Source organism: Pelodiscus sinensis, chromosome 2 (genome assembly GCF_049634645.1).
Source record: "Pelodiscus sinensis isolate JC-2024 chromosome 2, ASM4963464v1, whole genome shotgun sequence".
NCBI classification, from domain to species: Eukaryota; Metazoa; Chordata; order Testudines; family Trionychidae; genus Pelodiscus; species Pelodiscus sinensis.
Window position 1 is genome coordinate 145,566,046 of NC_134712.1, and position 16,713 is coordinate 145,582,758.

A 16,713-nucleotide genomic window follows, 5' to 3' on the forward strand; every position below is an offset into this window, starting at 1 on the left:
TTGTGAAATACAGACAGCCAACAATATGTTAATGAATAATGTTTTCTTGGATGCAGAAACTCACAAGTCCAAAGTATGTTTCTGACATACAGTTCCACTGAATGGTCAGAAATTGTTTGGAAATGGAGACAGGTGTATTACAGTCCCAGCCTCCTTTAAAATGATTGTGTTCCAATACACCGGGGCTATGTCTACACTCGTGGCTTCTTGCGCAAGAACATCTTGCGCAAGTGTTCTTGTGCAAGAAGTCTTGTTCAAGAAAATGTCCACACTGCCATGTGCGAGATGTGCTTTTGCGCAAGAGCGCCCATGGCAGTGTGAATGCTTTCTTGCGCAAGAAAGCTCTGATAGCCATTTTAGCCATAGGGATTTCTTAGCCATTTTAGCCATAGGGCTTTCTTGCGCAAGAAATCCCTGTTGAGCGTCCACACTACCCTATTGCGCAAGAGCTCCTGCGCAAGAGGGCTTCCGCCTGTCAAAAAAGAGCGTAGCTCTTGCACAAGGAGCCCCCTCTTACCACGCCGTGCTGTAAATGTACTTGAGCAAGAGCAGGCGGGCAGTGTGGACGCTCTGCAGATTCTTGCGCAAGAACGGCTGTACTTGTGTAAGAAGCCGCGAGTGTAGACATAGCCCAATAGTGCAAATCTGACATGTTCTAGGTATGCTAAGATGACTATAAAGCAGCCCAGTAGGTGAATGGGATCTAGTAAAGGAGTTAATTTGCTAAATCAGCTTTCAGATAAATAGAACATTCGTTTATTTTAGGACATAATACAAGCACATTTTGGCCCCAAATGCCCTTTGACTACAAGTGGCAGTATGGACTTTGTTTGTGCTTATTTGCTTTGTACCATATAAAAATGCTCCACATATGAAGGCCATTTAGCACTGAAATGATCTCATTTGTCTATTGCCATATTGCTGTGGCTACATAAACAATGAATGCTAGTATTGCTTTATCAGTATTTAATCAAATGAGTTAAACAAATATTTATGTGCATGGTAGTTAGGGAAATATTCTGTGCTGGCCAAATTCTCGGTTACACCTGTGCAATCCAATTGAAGTCATGGTGGTTATAAAGCTGTACGAGGGCAGGATATGGGCTTACTGCTTTTGTCACAGACCAAAGCAGGCTTCCTTTGCTGGCTAACCACCAACCTGCTGTGATGGAACCCAGCCACTGGATTTCCAGGTATTCCCCTGGAGTCCAATCATTCCTCAGTCTCAAGGCACTGAACTGCTGTTTCACACCCCTTCCCTCCTGAGCTCTGCAACCTGCTGTTCTATTGCTTTTAAGCATATATACTACTTAAATGTTTTGCTCAATAGGGATGGATAGAACATGGTTTATGGTACGCACATATGCACACTGGTGAATTGGGGCTGTGGTTACTTTATTACAGGGGTGGGCCTAGCCCTAGAGGGAACCACTAGATGTTCTCAACAGTAAATGAATTCATCTACTCCCCCGCCCCAGATCCAGCACAGCTAGAGCCTCTGTCTTTCTTTCATTGGTGCAGGGGAGGGGAGGGATGGTTGGTGAGGTAGGCAGATCATAACAAGCTCCGAAAATGAATTTGGCATATGGACCTTCAGGTATTGGCTCCAGCAAGTGTAGTTTGGCTTAACGCCCCAGCTTGCTCAAAAGGATAATAGTGGAGCCATAATCAGCTCCGATAGATTGCCCTCCCAGATGTAATAGAATCTAGAGAGCAAAATATTTTCCATTAAATAATAGCATCAAGTACACAGCATGCAGTGTGTGTGTATACGTATCTATATATGGACTTACACAAATACCACCTTTTAAAATGAGTCACTGAAAATCACAAGCTAATTATGTCAAAGGCTTAGTCGATATACATGAATAGCATAGCTGAAATTGACATTTAGAGCTACTCACTGCAGTGTCTTTGTTGCAGTGAGTTGATGGCAAATGCTTTCCCTTCAACTCCATCTCCACTTCTTGTTCTGTTGGAGTACCAGAGTTAACAGGCGAGTGCTTGGTGGTGGATTTAGTATGTCTATACTAGACATGAAGAATCAACCTCCATTGACTCAATCACTGCCTGTTGATCTGGCCAGTAGCATAGACATGCCCTAAGGGAAATAGGTGCAAGCCATCCCCTCGAAATTCTGTGGGAAAGGGGCACTGAGCTCAGTTGGGTTCCTTTGAAAACCCTAGCCTAATTTTCTAGTTTCCCAGTAAACCGCCATCATGGTATGTAAAACATCATGAGGCCGTGGAGGTTTTTCGCCTTCCTCTGTAGCATGGGGCACAGACCACAGCTGGAGGATTCGCTGCATCTTGGGGTCTTCAAAGTATTTGAAGGCTTCAATATCTGAGATATAGGTGAGAGGATTATTCTAGGAGGAGTGGGTGAGATTCTGTGGTCTGCACTGTGCAGGGGGTCAGACTAGATGATCATAATGGTCCCTTCTGACCTTAAAGTCTATGGCTACGTCTACACTGGCCCCTTCTCCGGAAGAGGCATGCTAATTTCGAACTTTGGAATAGGGAAATCCGCAGGGGATTTAAATATCCCCCGCGGGATTTAAATAAACATGGCCACCGCTTTTTTTCCGGCTTGGGGAAAAGCCGGAAAAGAGCGTCTAGACTGGCGCGATCCTTCGGAATAAAGCCCTTTTCCAGAGGATCTCTTATTCCTTTCAATATTTAAATCCCCCGTGGATCTCACTATTCCAAAGTTCGAAATTAGCATGCCTCTTCCGGAGAAGGGGCCAGTGTAGACGTAGCCATAGACTTTAAGGTCAGAAGGGACCATTATGATCATCTAGTCTGACCCCCTGCACAGTGCAGACCACAGAATCTCACCCACTCCTCCTAGAATAATCCTCTCACCTATATCAGTGTAGCCATTGAGTCTATCTTTTCTTTAGAGTTTTTTAGTTAAACTGACCTTCACAGCAAAGAACGCTCTAAAAGATGTTTTATTTGATTTCTGCTGTTTGGGTGATTGCCCATGCATGCTTAGGGACCATAACTTCAAACATGACAGTTATGTTGGGTACAGTGTGAGGCTTCTATGGAGATATGAAGGTCACCTGAGGCTTTCAATTCTACTTGTCAGATTTTAGCCAAAGACATTTCCATAGGGTGTTTATCAGGTAGGTGATTGTAAAAATAACATTAATTCCAGGGGTACATATGGAACAATTCAATGGTATGTTATGCATGTTCAGAGTTTGATATTAGCATAGGTTGGACCTCCCCTGTCTGGCACCCTTGGGACCTGAGTGGTCCCAAAAAGTGGAGTTTGCTGGATAAGGGCAGGTCAAGGCTCCCTATCTTGCTATAGGCTCTGCTCCTAGGTGGGACTGCTTTCCCTGCTGCCTCCTTGAACCCTTCAATTTGCCAGACCTGGCTAGACCTGCATTCCCTCACTGCACCAGCCTGGCTGGGAGTGTGCTGCTGCACTGCACCAGACCCAGCTGAGGCTGCGATCCTGGTCCTGGCCAGGGGCATGCTCTCCACCTTGCTGGCCCTGGGTTTCCCACTGCCAGCCCAGCCCAGGCTGTGCTTCTGAACCTGGCCAACCAGGGGGCTCTGGTCCAACAATGGATGTTGCGGGACCAGAGAGTCCTAGATTTTAGAGGTTCAACCCATATTGTGATAAGTACCATGTACAGCTTCAAACATAGTACGTCTACAACTCTTAAACAACACAGCAATGTTATGATAGTATTATTATTATTATATATGATAGTATTATTCTAGTGGAAGCCCAGATAAAATAAACTTCATTCTATTATTTTATCATACAACTGCGAGCTGAGGAATATTGATCTTTATGGATGAAGTGCCTGTGATTAAGTTAAGCCTTGTTGTGCGGAGTCACTTTCTTTGTTTAAAATAACAATATTGTGTTGCAGCATTAAAAAGTCATTGAGGGCAAACAAATGCCTTATTCATCCAAACAGGCAAGGTAGTGATTCTCACCGAAGTCTATTTGCTCTACCAAGAAAATAATGTTTGCTTTTTGAGAAGGGATTACAGTATTGACTGTTCTTTCCTGGGAATAAAGCATTTATTGTCACACTTTCTGTAAATGGCAGAGTAACGGCCTAGGAGCTTGAGGTCAGAGACCACTTTAAGTACTGTGAATATCCAAACTTTTATTCACAATGAAGTTGTATTCATCTTTATATTTTCAGTGTACTAGAATGCTTGTTACACAGTTCTAGTGTCATAATACTGCTTAGCTCTTACACTAAGCATCGGTTTTCATCTTCACAGCACTTGGCAATCATCAACTAGTCCTCCCATCACCCCGAGTAAGATAAATAGATAAGAATAATTTGACAAATGGGGTAAATAAGGCTCAACTGAAAAGTCTGGGTCTCAAAGCTAGTGAGGGAGGTATCAATCAGTTAAATGTTAACAGCAGATTATGCAGTAATTACCAGCAACCTTTACAGCTAAATTACAAAATGATTTGTGACAATTTAACTATTTACTTTATTAAAGCAAGACACTAACATGTATTAAGATCTTTATTCATCACTTTACTGACTTAAGATACAATTTTATACAAATCTTCAGCAATATACATTATGAGAAGCTATATTTCTAAGAAACAATGGCATATACAATATAAATTTTACTAAAAATTTTCAAGCCAAGCTTTACAGTGCTAAGCAGACTACTGCCATACTTGAACTTTTTCCCTAAACATCAGGAATAATGTTTACTTTAACTTGTCCATGGTTAATGTGGTTTTAGATGTTAGCAAGACCACTTTAGAAGGTTTAAACATCCATAACATTGTCATTACTTTAACATTCACACCGATAGTGATATATTTAATACTTTCTAGCATTATTAAACAGTGTAAAAATATATTGCATATATATATATTTGATTCCTTATTCCTGAAAAAAACACCCTAGTAAAAACTAGTAGTATACGATTCCCTTTCAAGTTTTTTTCTTTCTTTTTTTTGTTTTGTTAGATCAAATAATAGTTTAAATGAAACTAAGATATGGGAACAGAGAATCACTGATGTGCAGAAGTCAATGGTCCATTGACTTCAGTTGGTGCCAGCATTCCACCCTGTGTGTTCTGCAATGAAAAATTCCTGGCTCCCTTCATTAAGAGGTTAAATACTTCACTATTAACCTCTACAATAAAAATTAAGAGATGTGACACTCATACTGTTCATTTGCAATAGTAAAAAATCAGTGACAAATTGGTTAGAAAAAAATAAACTTGTAAGGTTAAATGATCTTAGGGTTTTACAATGTTGAAGATTTCACAGTAGACACAATATGCTAGTACAGATGAATGTTAAATGTTTGCAATATTAAACACTGAGTATAAGGTAATCACAAGCACACAGCAGCTTCCTGGTTTTCTGGGCCAAGATGAAAGGCAAAACAAAACAGAAATGATCAGATTAGCTTTAGCTATTTATCAGGCTGTACAGGACTCCAAAAAGAGACGAGAATAAGACTCATCTCCATGTCTCAACTATCTCAGCGGTTCCCAACCTTTTCCAGATGGGGACCCATTTTGACAATTCAGGAAGAACTGGTGACCCAAGACGATTCAAAAACAGGGGCAGGAGAGAGGGCAGTGCCGCCTGGGAAGACACGTGGCGACCCTTTTGAAATGTAATGGCAACCCATATTTGGGTCCCAACCCATAGGTTGGGAAACCCTGAACTATCTGATACAGATTGCAGCTACTGCTCTAGGTAATCGAAGCCAAAGCAATTCTCTTTCTACTCCAATGGACAGCAGATCCAGATGTATGTAAGATCTGAGGTACTATAAGCCAAATCAGACGTGTATATTGGAACAGGAAGAAAAGAATAAAAGTTATAATTAAAAAGCCAAAGACAATATAAAATAAATGGTCATGGATGAAAATGAATTTAAAAATACACCCAGAAACTGAATTCAAAATATATTCTTCTGTATAAATATTTATTTTTAATATGTTTAAATTTCTGAAGTGATTAAATCTTGGTAAGAATAAACCTTAACCAATATTACCCATCACCCATTTCTTTAAATATTATTTAGAGACAAACAAAGCACTTTATGCTGTTGGCATTATGGGGGAAAACCTTGCAGCAGTGGTGTCTGCTGAGGCTAATGTATTCTGAAATTAGCAATGAGAAAAATACACACTCATTCTACACACTACGTGGTGTTGTCTTTTGACTTTGTGACTTCATGTTATTTATTGCTTAGTCCATGCACTTTATCAACAGCTTTAGGGTCTTCTGTGTGTGGCCAGGCTTTCACACAAGGCTTTTATAAAAGATGTGTATGTTGTTAGCAAGAATAATTTACTACAGAAAAATAAAATGTTGTAGTTTATGGCTCCATTATCACTAATGGTCTCTAACAAAGCCCAGGCTGAGCTATTTCATATTTTAAAAATATTTTTGTTTAAAATGGCACTTGGGAAGGTACCAACACAAACTTTTCTACTGAAAACTGGAACCTAAAATAATGCACCATCATCTGGGAGTAGATCACCTTTCCATCTTTTCATTTTTTAAGACATCCAGAGACTAAGTCCTAATTATAATGGAGAGTTATGTGAGGCATGTGAATATATTTTAAGGCTTTTTAATTTAACTTGAATATAACTTTACATGTGGTATTGAAAATCAAGAGTAACTGAATCTTGCGCATACATTATTAAGAACACTGGCAGAAATAACCACTAAGTGAGGAGTTTCTTTAAAACATATTCAGAAAAAAATTAATGAAAACTTTCTTCAAGTGCCATGTATTTTTCAATAATTCATGCTTACATATATATTTAAAAATTAATCACCTGATGAGTGACTGACTTGTGTACAAAGCTGGATGATCAGCATTTTTCAAAATCAGACTAGTTATTTGGATACTTAAATAGGAATTGAGGAGCTTAACTTTAGACACCAACTGGATAATCTTGGCATTTGTTCATATACTGTTCACACTTGCCTCAAAAAGATCTGTATCCATAAAAAAAGATGGTACAGTACAATAGCCATTTCAGAACACTTCAGTAATACCATGAATGTGTCAATATCCAGCAAATGCACTCATGTCTATTTGCCTCATTTTTAATCCAAGTGATTTGTGTCTTATCCTACATAAGCAGGAAAGGGGGAAGGTAAATTGAATGAAACAAGAGCTAATCCAAAACTCAAACTTATTCAAATCTTTTTACAAGGTTAACAAAAAAATTAAATTAGACTTATTTTTTTACCTTATATCATCTCTCTGGCTTTGGAGCAATATAGATGAGGAAATACTGAAAACTGTGAAAAATTGTGGTTCTTTCAGTATTCTTATCACACCTAATATGATTAGTTTTTGGGCAATGCCACGTATCTGAAACTTCAAAGGCTGATCCATCACTAGTTTGAAACGTTAAAGTTTCAAGCTTCCTTCGTATATTGCCATTGCTTTGGGGATCTAGCAAGTGATTGTGATGGTAGGTGAGTATCTCTTGCTTCTTTATGGATTAAAAGAATGAAAACATAAGCCCTATTTTCAGATATTTAGGTGCTCCAATGTACATGTAGGTACCAACTGCCAATATAGGTGCCAAGCCTAAATGTGAGATTGTTAGGTTTCCCAATTAAGGCACCCATTTTGAAAATGTGGGTTGTAGCACTAATTAGGATATGACTGCAAATTTGATTTTGCTGCCTTTATGCTTCATATTTTGACTTTTGGGCTTTGTGTAATAATTATGGGCCAACGCCCTTGGTCCAGTTTCATAGGACTAAAAGGGTACATAATTAGCCCTTTTTTCCCCAGAATACATGGGCTCTGCACTGACCAGGTTGTTGCTGAGGCAGGCTGGCCTGGTGTAGTGTTCTATACAGTAACTTCATACATGCTTAACAAAGAGATACAAATGTATGTGAGGCCAAATAGCTCAGAGAATGAATTGGGGCTCCCTGCCACAGATAACTGAAAGTACTGCTGAGGGGGTAAGGAGAGGGGGCATGTGTGGGCATCCAGTCAGTTGGCTTACTGTCCTCACCCTGACTGATAGCTGTTTCCTTTCCTACTGGAACATCAATGAGGAAGTACTCCTGTGATATGACCCTGTTTGCTCTCCAGCTGGCCTACATTGTATTGCCATGAGAGACAGAGTTGTGAACACTCTAGATAGCCCTCTAGAACTAGGAACAGGTTAAACATCTCTGTAAGTGCTGTAGAGCTGCCCTGAGAGGGATTTGTCCTCCATTAGATGGAGAGGGCTTTATAGCATCAGAACCAGACCAAGCTATAGGTCTTTGGTCTGGCTTTGTGGGAGGGCCAGAATTTGGCCTGATAGCTTTAAGTTTTGGATCACCTCTCATATAGCACAAATACTGGTTATATCTAAAGTGTGCATACATACACATACATGCCCACTTACAAACATATACAATTCTTATATATTATGTTACTCCACAGTAAATGACATGGTAAACAAGGTACTTATCATTTGCATGACAAACAATGTACAAAAAGGTGTAGTTACTTTGGCACACATTCAAGGCTAATAGTTTGGAGGGCAGATGCTAAATCATGCAACACATTACATTTTCTACTTATTATGAGGTCAAAATGGTTTGTTTCTTGGCCAATGTAGGGATACAGAACACTTATTACAAAAAGGACACAGATAGATGTACAAAAAAATGCATGCATCACTGTAAGGCAGAGTTATGGTTTAAACCACAAGCAATATGGCATTGCACACAAAATATCAAACTTTATTTTGTAACAGTTAATAGCCTAAAAATAAAAAATGTTCAAGTTATAGTTTTAAGATGTTTTGGGAAAGATAATATGTCTTTAGAATTAAATATGAGGTACACCTAGCGCTGAAAACTCAGTAGAAATTACTTCTTGATCTGAAACATGAAATTAAAATGTCCAATGCTGTAAATTAAAAAAAAATAGAGCTACTGCAGGAAAAAAAAACCCAAGCATTGTTCAAAGTGTTTATTCAGGGTTGAAGCTTTTAATAACCCCAGCAGTTTTTCTTGTCCATGTCAAGTCAATAAAATGCACTGGTGCCATGCTCTAGCCAAAAATATCTTCGGTTGGGAATCCCTAACCTGCTGAAAACTATGAACTTTGAAGAGGCTTTGAATCTGCAGATACCAAACAGAAAACCAACAATAAAACTCTTACTGAAGCTGCAGTTACTAGGAAACATTGGAGAACTGCAAATATTAAATCTGGTGACTTTATTCTGACCAGTCTACTCTGCGTAAAATATTTACTTATTCTGGACTTGTAAAAATATTTGATTGCAATTCATCATGTAATTGCTCATACAGAAGAGTTGTTAAAGTAAAATTGCCCCTTCAAATGCATGCGATGTAGTAAGGTTGTTATCGCTTCTATGCCATAAATAAAAAGGAAAAAAAAACCTTTTATTACTGAAGGTTCTAATGTAATTACTGGGGAAAAAATCCTAGAGAGAGTGAGTCCTACCCTGACTAAACATTAAAGCACATCATGTGCTCAGAATAATTTATCAGACTTTCCCAAAGCAAGCATCAGATCTGATTTTGTGATACTTCTCTTTTTAAAAAGTCCACTGTTTTGTCCTCCACCTCCCCCCAGATCAGCATTTAATTTCTTGGGCCCTGATCCTGCAAAGACTAATAATGCATGTGCTTAACACTGCACACAGGGCATAAAGATAAGCACATGTGTGAGGCTTTGCAAGACTTGGCCCTGCCTTAGTGTTAATGGACTCATAGGCGTACTAGGATTTCCGTATTTGGGGAGAGCTGCTCCAGTCAGGCCACCCATGCCTGCCCTAGTCTTGCAGGATGAGGGGAGCAATTCCCCCAAATTCCCCTCCAAACTACACTCATGAATGAAATTTATATTAAAATTAACATAAGCTGTGATCTCTACCATATTACATTTGAAGTATCTTGTCATGTTTCAATACCATGAGCTTCAAAGGATGCAATATCAAATTATAAAAGAAAATAGATGTTTACAGTGACTTTTATGTCACAATTTTTACAGTGACTTTTGTGTGTGACTGAGAAGCATTGGGTGCTTCAAATCAGACTGACATAAATGCAGTGAGATGGAACAGATAGAGGTGCACAGAAAAAGATCACAAGCACAAGCCCTGCAATGTACACAAATCCTGACAAGGGACCATGTTATTTATCCAGTAATGGTGTACAATAGCAGCATAGCTTCCTCTATACCATTAAGTGGGGGCACAGGCTGTTGCCTTCTACACATACGTCTGTGATCCTGTCCCTCTGCACATCCTGCTCTTCTCCAAGTGCAGGGACTGCAACTATGCGGGGATGTCATGCAGGCTACATGAAGGGCAGGCTCTTTGCCTCCTTCCCACACTGTCTGTCTGTCGCTTACAAAGGTTGTCAATCTCAAAGCGTCACTGTTTTGTTGTATTCTTACAACCAATTAGCAGCATAGAAAAGACTCATCACAAAAGATTCTCTCTCCTACCCTCTCCCCTCTTCACCCTCATTTCAAAGCAACTTTTAGTCACATGAGCTATTTGTTTTTTAAAAGTTGTCAATTGAAATAAATATTAAAAATGCATTTAATATTTTATAGCACTATAGGATGACAGAAGCATTTGTGTTATTCTCTTAGGGCTTGATCCATAAGAACGTTATAAAGTCAATAGGAGACTTTCCATTGACTTCAATGCTCTTTGGGTAACGCCCTTTTAGAGCATGTTAGTAGGAACTTTATAATTAGGCTGGGAAGGATTACAGTTTTATCTGTAAATGTTGATAAAGGTCCATTTACACACCGAGACCAACGAAAATATTTCCATTGATAATTTAAATTTATCAATAGGCAACATACGAAAAGTGCTATTTGAGAACGTACTAAAGTTTGATTTAAGGATATTTACTTTGTGTATTATAACATATGATGTTTACAATTTGTGTGTTACCACTTACAAAGCTAATGTTTTCGACTTGCAACATCAACTGTCATTAAAAAATGATCTTGACCACCCCAGCATTTTGCACAACTGGGAAAATTTAAAATAAATAAAAATTGGGAAAAAGTTTTAAAATAAACATTGATATTATCTGATAAAATTAGAAAAAAAATCTAATTCTGACAAGCCAATTTGTAAGCTAGAAGCAGCAATACTAGTAGCGAACTAGTAGTATTGGTAACACTGTTATTAGTGCTGTTGCTCCTATCAAGCTTGTCTATGCTTTAATATTTCTGTTCCTTGCCAGCACGTAACTATGACCTGTACCGACTAGCCTTCGGGTCCGGACCTGCACACACTCCAAACATAGAACTCCTAAACAGAGACAGATTCTTTTGTTATAAGGCTTTTCACACATCCAGGGCTATAACTTTTAATCTCGTCATGGCTGTGCCATGCCACATCAGTGTGGCAGTAGAGCACAGCATCATTCTTCGAAACTTGGCACACTCTGGGATTGCTAGCATGTCAAAGAATACTACACCTCACCCTACAGGAGGTAAGTACAGCCTATCATACTAGCTGAGGAAACATCCTAGTGATGAACAGTGAAGTCAACAGGTATTGATGGGACGCGGCAACTTGACGTATTTGGCCTTCAACTTGAACTTGACTTCAGGTCAGTTTCTGAACATTCATGTGAACATTAGTGATATTTAGCTTTGATGATGTTTTACAAATAATACAGTTCAAGGCTTGTTATACATCTGTTTGTTATAGTAAAATGACTGTCCTTGAGCACTGTCCAGAATTGTAGCTTTATGGGACAGTTCAGGAAGGAATGTATTCTCTACACTTTACCACTTACTCTGTGTTCCATGGCTTTTTGGGAGTAATTTGGCCTAACACATCTGAAAATGTACTTGTGCTGTTATCTCTGCTTGAAGGAGAAGGCAGATAGCTAGTAGGATATGTAAATGGAAAGCTAACTCTTCCTTTCCAGGAACTGCGTTATTTGGGAAAGTGGATAACACACACTAATACTACAACTACACTACCACAGTAAGTCAACCCAATGTGAGCAACTCCAGCTACATAAATAACGTAGTTGGAGCCAAGGTAACTCAGACTGACTAGTCGTGGTGTCTACACCACTCAGGGTAGAGACACTCTCTAGTTGATTTACCTTATTCTTTTTGTTCAGAGTAGAGTAGTCTACGGTCTATTTGGTGGGTATTCTCTAGACCCACTAAATCAACCGCTGGTGTAGTGATCTCCATTCTACTGATCTTAGCTGTCGTGTAGATGTAGCTATGGACAATCCTGGCTATCTCTAAAATTGTGTCAGGTAACCAGAGGACAAAGCCCAAACAAGACCTTTTAAAAGCATGCACTAAGTTGGGCAGACTTCCCTCTCTCCTCAGAGCCAAAAGTCAAATTCTTCCTTTTGTTTATTATTGTTATTTTGGTTTCATGTTCATGTATTGGTTTGAAAGGTCAGTGATGGCAAAGTTACAAAAAAGGCTTCTATAGAAAGCTAGCAGAAAACAAAAAAGGTAGTGAGATCTGTGTTCAGTGTCTGGACATGTGCCAAATACAGTAAACATTAACATGCAGGTCAACATCCTGTATGTAAATAGCTCACTAAACCTAGCTATTCTGCACACATTAGAATCCTAAATCAGACAATGATAGGCCCCAGAGGTGATTAACCTTTACGATCTGAAATTAAAGTTAAAGTTAATGCCTGAATTCCATTTAAAGAAAGCAAAGCAGAATTTTAAACAGCTGTTTTCAAATACCCAACTACAAATCCTCCTTTTTCATTTTTTTGTTATACATTATGGTGCTTATTCTGCTTTGTGGAGTATCAGTAACCACATGTAGAATATAGAGATCAACTAATGAGCCTCTACACTTTTCCTACATGGATATTTTCCTTACTTTTTAAGCTACATCAGATGAGTGGGAGTTTTCAATTATTTATTAATGTCACTTGTTACATTGACTATTTAAGCGATGGTACTTAGTGGCCAGTTTGTTAGAACTGTGGTCCTGATTCTCCTGTTACAGCTGTTCTAAGCCAGTGGAAATGCCTTGCCATCAATGAATTACTCCTAACTTACATTGGACAGTCCAGATAAGAGGAGAATCGAGCCTCTAGCTTCAAACACAGAGCACTTAAATCATATAAACTTTAATAATATACCTTTAGAAGGGGTAGGATACACCAAATTTTAAATAAAGCACAAACAGATTACTATTTCATGGTGATCATTTAGTTTTACTTACTTGAACTTACATATTTCAGTGCTTCACAGACCTTCCTCAATTCAGTCATAACTTAAAAGAAGCATGTGCTGGTGTATGTGTATACATATGCATGAGACTGTGTGCCTAGCTCTGATCAGTGGTGTTTAGTTCATACTTAATGATGAAAAAGTATAATCCTCATCTTAGTGCCCGCTTCACTTCCACTGTGAGGCAGTGCAATCCTAAAACCAGTTTGCAACCAAGACTAACATTTCCATCAATACTTCCTTAGCACCATCTAGTTCCTTTGTATTTCACATTAGTATGTTAGCGCATCTTACATTCTGTTAGAACCATGGTACCCAGTATCCATGACAACGTGCAGGCAGTATGGTATTGGTTTTGAGAATTCCTGGGCTTTGGAAGGTAGGGATAGAAGGGCTGCTAATATCTTCCGTCTTTTTGCTGGAACCTAGTCTCTGCAAGGAGTGAGTCTTCTGTTGTGAACACATGCTGTAGGGAAATTTTTCTTTTCAGGATGGCAACCTGTTACATTACACCAATTTACTGCCCACTAGTACAATGCTGAATTGTTTGTCTTTGAGGGTACAGCTGGGTCCTTTTTAAGACATCCGTTAAATAAATAAGTAGTCAAATCAAATTATATAAATATTGGGGTGCTCTTCGGAAAGGCTGCTATTTCAGGAAGCTTTACAATAACCCTCTTTTCAACTACCAGGAGACCAGTTTTCTTCTACGCCCAAGAAAGAACTGGACATATAGGAATGTTTGAGATCTTTTACAAGTATTGACAAAGTATGGTAGAACAGTCCTTGCATTTGGTTTCTTGTCTAAAGCGCAACAACTTTGTATTTTATATTTTTGCCAATGGAAACATGAGGAATGTAATGAAGTGTTGCTGTGCTGCAAATATCTCAGCAGATGTTGAAATCAGTTCCAGTTCCTGAAAACACTTCTCGCCAACATAGTCTTCGCATTCATGGTAACAGAAACATGTGGGATTCATCTACAACATTCTTACAGGTATATTCTCTCTCTCTCTGTAACCCCCCCAGGCTTACTTGCTTCCTTGTACTTTATGATCATATGTGCCTGCGTGCTTGTACCCAGGCACATAGCCCGATGCATCAACCAGGTCTTCTCGTCCTGCTTTGCCTCTTCCTTTCCCACTTGGATCAAACCTCTCTTTGTGGGAACCAGTGAATTTTGATGTGTCTGTAAGTCGTGATACAGTTGGAGATGAAATGGTTTTCTATTGGGAGAAAGAAGACAAGAAAAATACTTTTCATTAAAAACTACTTGTAACATTAAACATCGTTAATTACTGTTGATATCAGAACTGTAGAGTAGTGATACCTTTTAAAAGACTGAAAATGAGAAATTTTAGTTTTGTGGCACTAAATGTAATGACTTCACTAGTTACAAAACAGAGTCTGGGATGGTTTGGGGCATGAAAGCCAAATTTTTCAAAAGTGGGTCCAAGTTTTGGGTGGAATGCCTGGAGTCACATCGCTACTACAGTGAATATCCAGTAAGTGCCCCTCATCATCAGGTGTCTCAAACTTTCTGGCCCAAAACATAATTATAAAAAGTGTAACACCTTCAGCAGAACACATGTAGGGAGACCTGCCCCAGAACACCTCATAATCCAATGGTCAGAGTGGTCCCCTGAGAAATGGTTGACCCATCCCTACACCACCCGAGACTCGCTAGGAAAGCCTCAGTCTTCCACACCCTGGATAAGTGCTCTAACAACTGGTGGAGGTACCACCAAAATCACTTTTTGTTGCTGTTGCAAGAAATGGGTAGCCTGGCTTTTACTGAATAGCATGGCTGAGAGAAAAAGATGTTTCATAAAGCTAAATGCAATCATGAGAACTTCATTGCTAACCGTTTTGTAGATTTGTAGTTAAGGCAGAGGACAAGAGATGAAACATAAGCACATAATTTACAGCTTTGTGATTTTTACTTTATGGTAGAAGACAAAGAGGGTGACATCTTTGGTGCTGTCAGTTGATATACCTGACACTAAGATAAACTAGTTATTTTTGGCCAGTGTTCATCTCCTGGGAGTGCTGCAGTATTAGGAATTGTTTATACCATATTTTAAAGTGCCAATATTACTTTTGTGCATTCCAATGCATGCTACGGGAAAGAATGGGCTTTATTTGGAGACAAAGCACCTTCAAAATGTAATAGCTATCATGCAGTTGTTTGCGGTCTTATGTTTCTTTCTTGATTTATCCTTTGTACTAGGAACAGTTGGTAACAAAAAATTCTAAAAACAAAACAAAAATTTGCAGATTCCATAATTTCAAAGTTGTTTCTGTTCAGTTTTTGAAAGACTTTTAAAAAAAAAAAAAAAAATTGTTGTTGGTTTTTATCTAAACCCAGTTTCTAGCATACCAACATTGAGAATAATGTTGATAACACTGGGAATAAAACTGGAGTGTGGGGTCTGGGCAAAAAGTAGAGGGCAGAAGGAGGCTCAGGGCTTGGGCAAGTGTTGTGGGGCACTTACCTGAGGCAGCTCTCCTTCGGTGGCACAAGCACTGGGGAGGAGAAGGGGCAGGTAGGCTCTGCATGCTGCCCTAGCCTCGCCTGCAGGCACCACCCTCCACGGGGGTGAAGCCTGCAGGTGTGGAAAGCACGTGGCTGGAGCTCCCAACACTTGCAGCTTCCGCCCAGCAGGGGGGAGACAGCAGTGCTGTGCCCCCTGCCCTGGCCAGGCAGGGCTGTAACTCAGGGGCTTTAGTGGCTGCAGCCCTGAGCTAAGGGGGCCCCCTCAAAAAGATCTTCACTTTAGGCAGACCAGAGATCTTTTTGCAGCCTCCTTCCCCACCCAGCCTGGGGCCCTGGGCTTGAGCCCCTAAATTCCCTTTTTGAAGCTGGCCTTGCTTACGCATGAAAACTTCAGCTACCACAGGACACTGCAGTGCATAGCCTCAGATGATTGAGAGCATGTCACACTTGTCCTCTATACTGGCCTTCCAGAGAATTTCTAATAAAGTTCAAGGTCTCAGTCCCAGGCCTGTATGCAGAGGTGTGTGTGTGAATATTGCAAATGCACCCCCCCCCCCCATGCTTCCCCAAGTAAGCATGAGGGGAGGCTCCACGGCTTGAGCTAAGCCCCCCTCTCCTTCCAGCAGGGGAGCTCGTGCTGGTGCTTCAATCTTGCCGCCCTGCCTCAAGGCTGAAGCGCCAGGTTCGGCTTCCCACTGAGGGGCGGGGAGAAAGCCCCAAGCATCACTGCACCCTCCTCCCCCGGCCGGGGGACACCAGCGCCCAGACATGCTGCCAGAAGGCTTTCCCCACTGCTCCCATTGGCTGGAATCCAGCTAATGGGAGCAGCGGGAGGCCGTGCCTGGGACTGGCACGAGGCATGAAAGCAAATAAGTGCCCCTCCATGCCCAGCCCCCCCACACCCTCAGCCCCCCCCATGCACCCTCCCCACTGACACCCCACACCTAGGGTTGCCAGGTGTCCGGTTTTCGCCCGGACTGTCTGT

The 16,713-nt window shown here is 40.3% G+C and overlaps 1 protein-coding gene across 4 annotated transcripts in view; it reads right to left on the reverse strand.

Moving 5' to 3' along the window:
• Positions 1-2,842: 2,842 nt before the first annotated feature.
• Positions 2,843-16,713, reverse strand: part of TPPP (tubulin polymerization promoting protein) — a 93,826-nt gene continuing 79,955 nt past the window's right edge. For 3 of the 4 annotated variants that reach the window (XM_006113044.4, XM_006113045.4, XM_075921559.1), the window contains exon 4: positions 9,406-14,457. In XM_006113044.4, the coding sequence (XP_006113106.2) occupies positions 14,263-14,457 (195 nt within the window). In that variant the 3' untranslated portion in view covers positions 9,406-14,262. Of the gene's footprint in view, positions 9,127-9,405; positions 14,458-16,713 lie in introns of those variants that run through there. The other variant, XR_012901825.1, reaches the window with a different exon arrangement.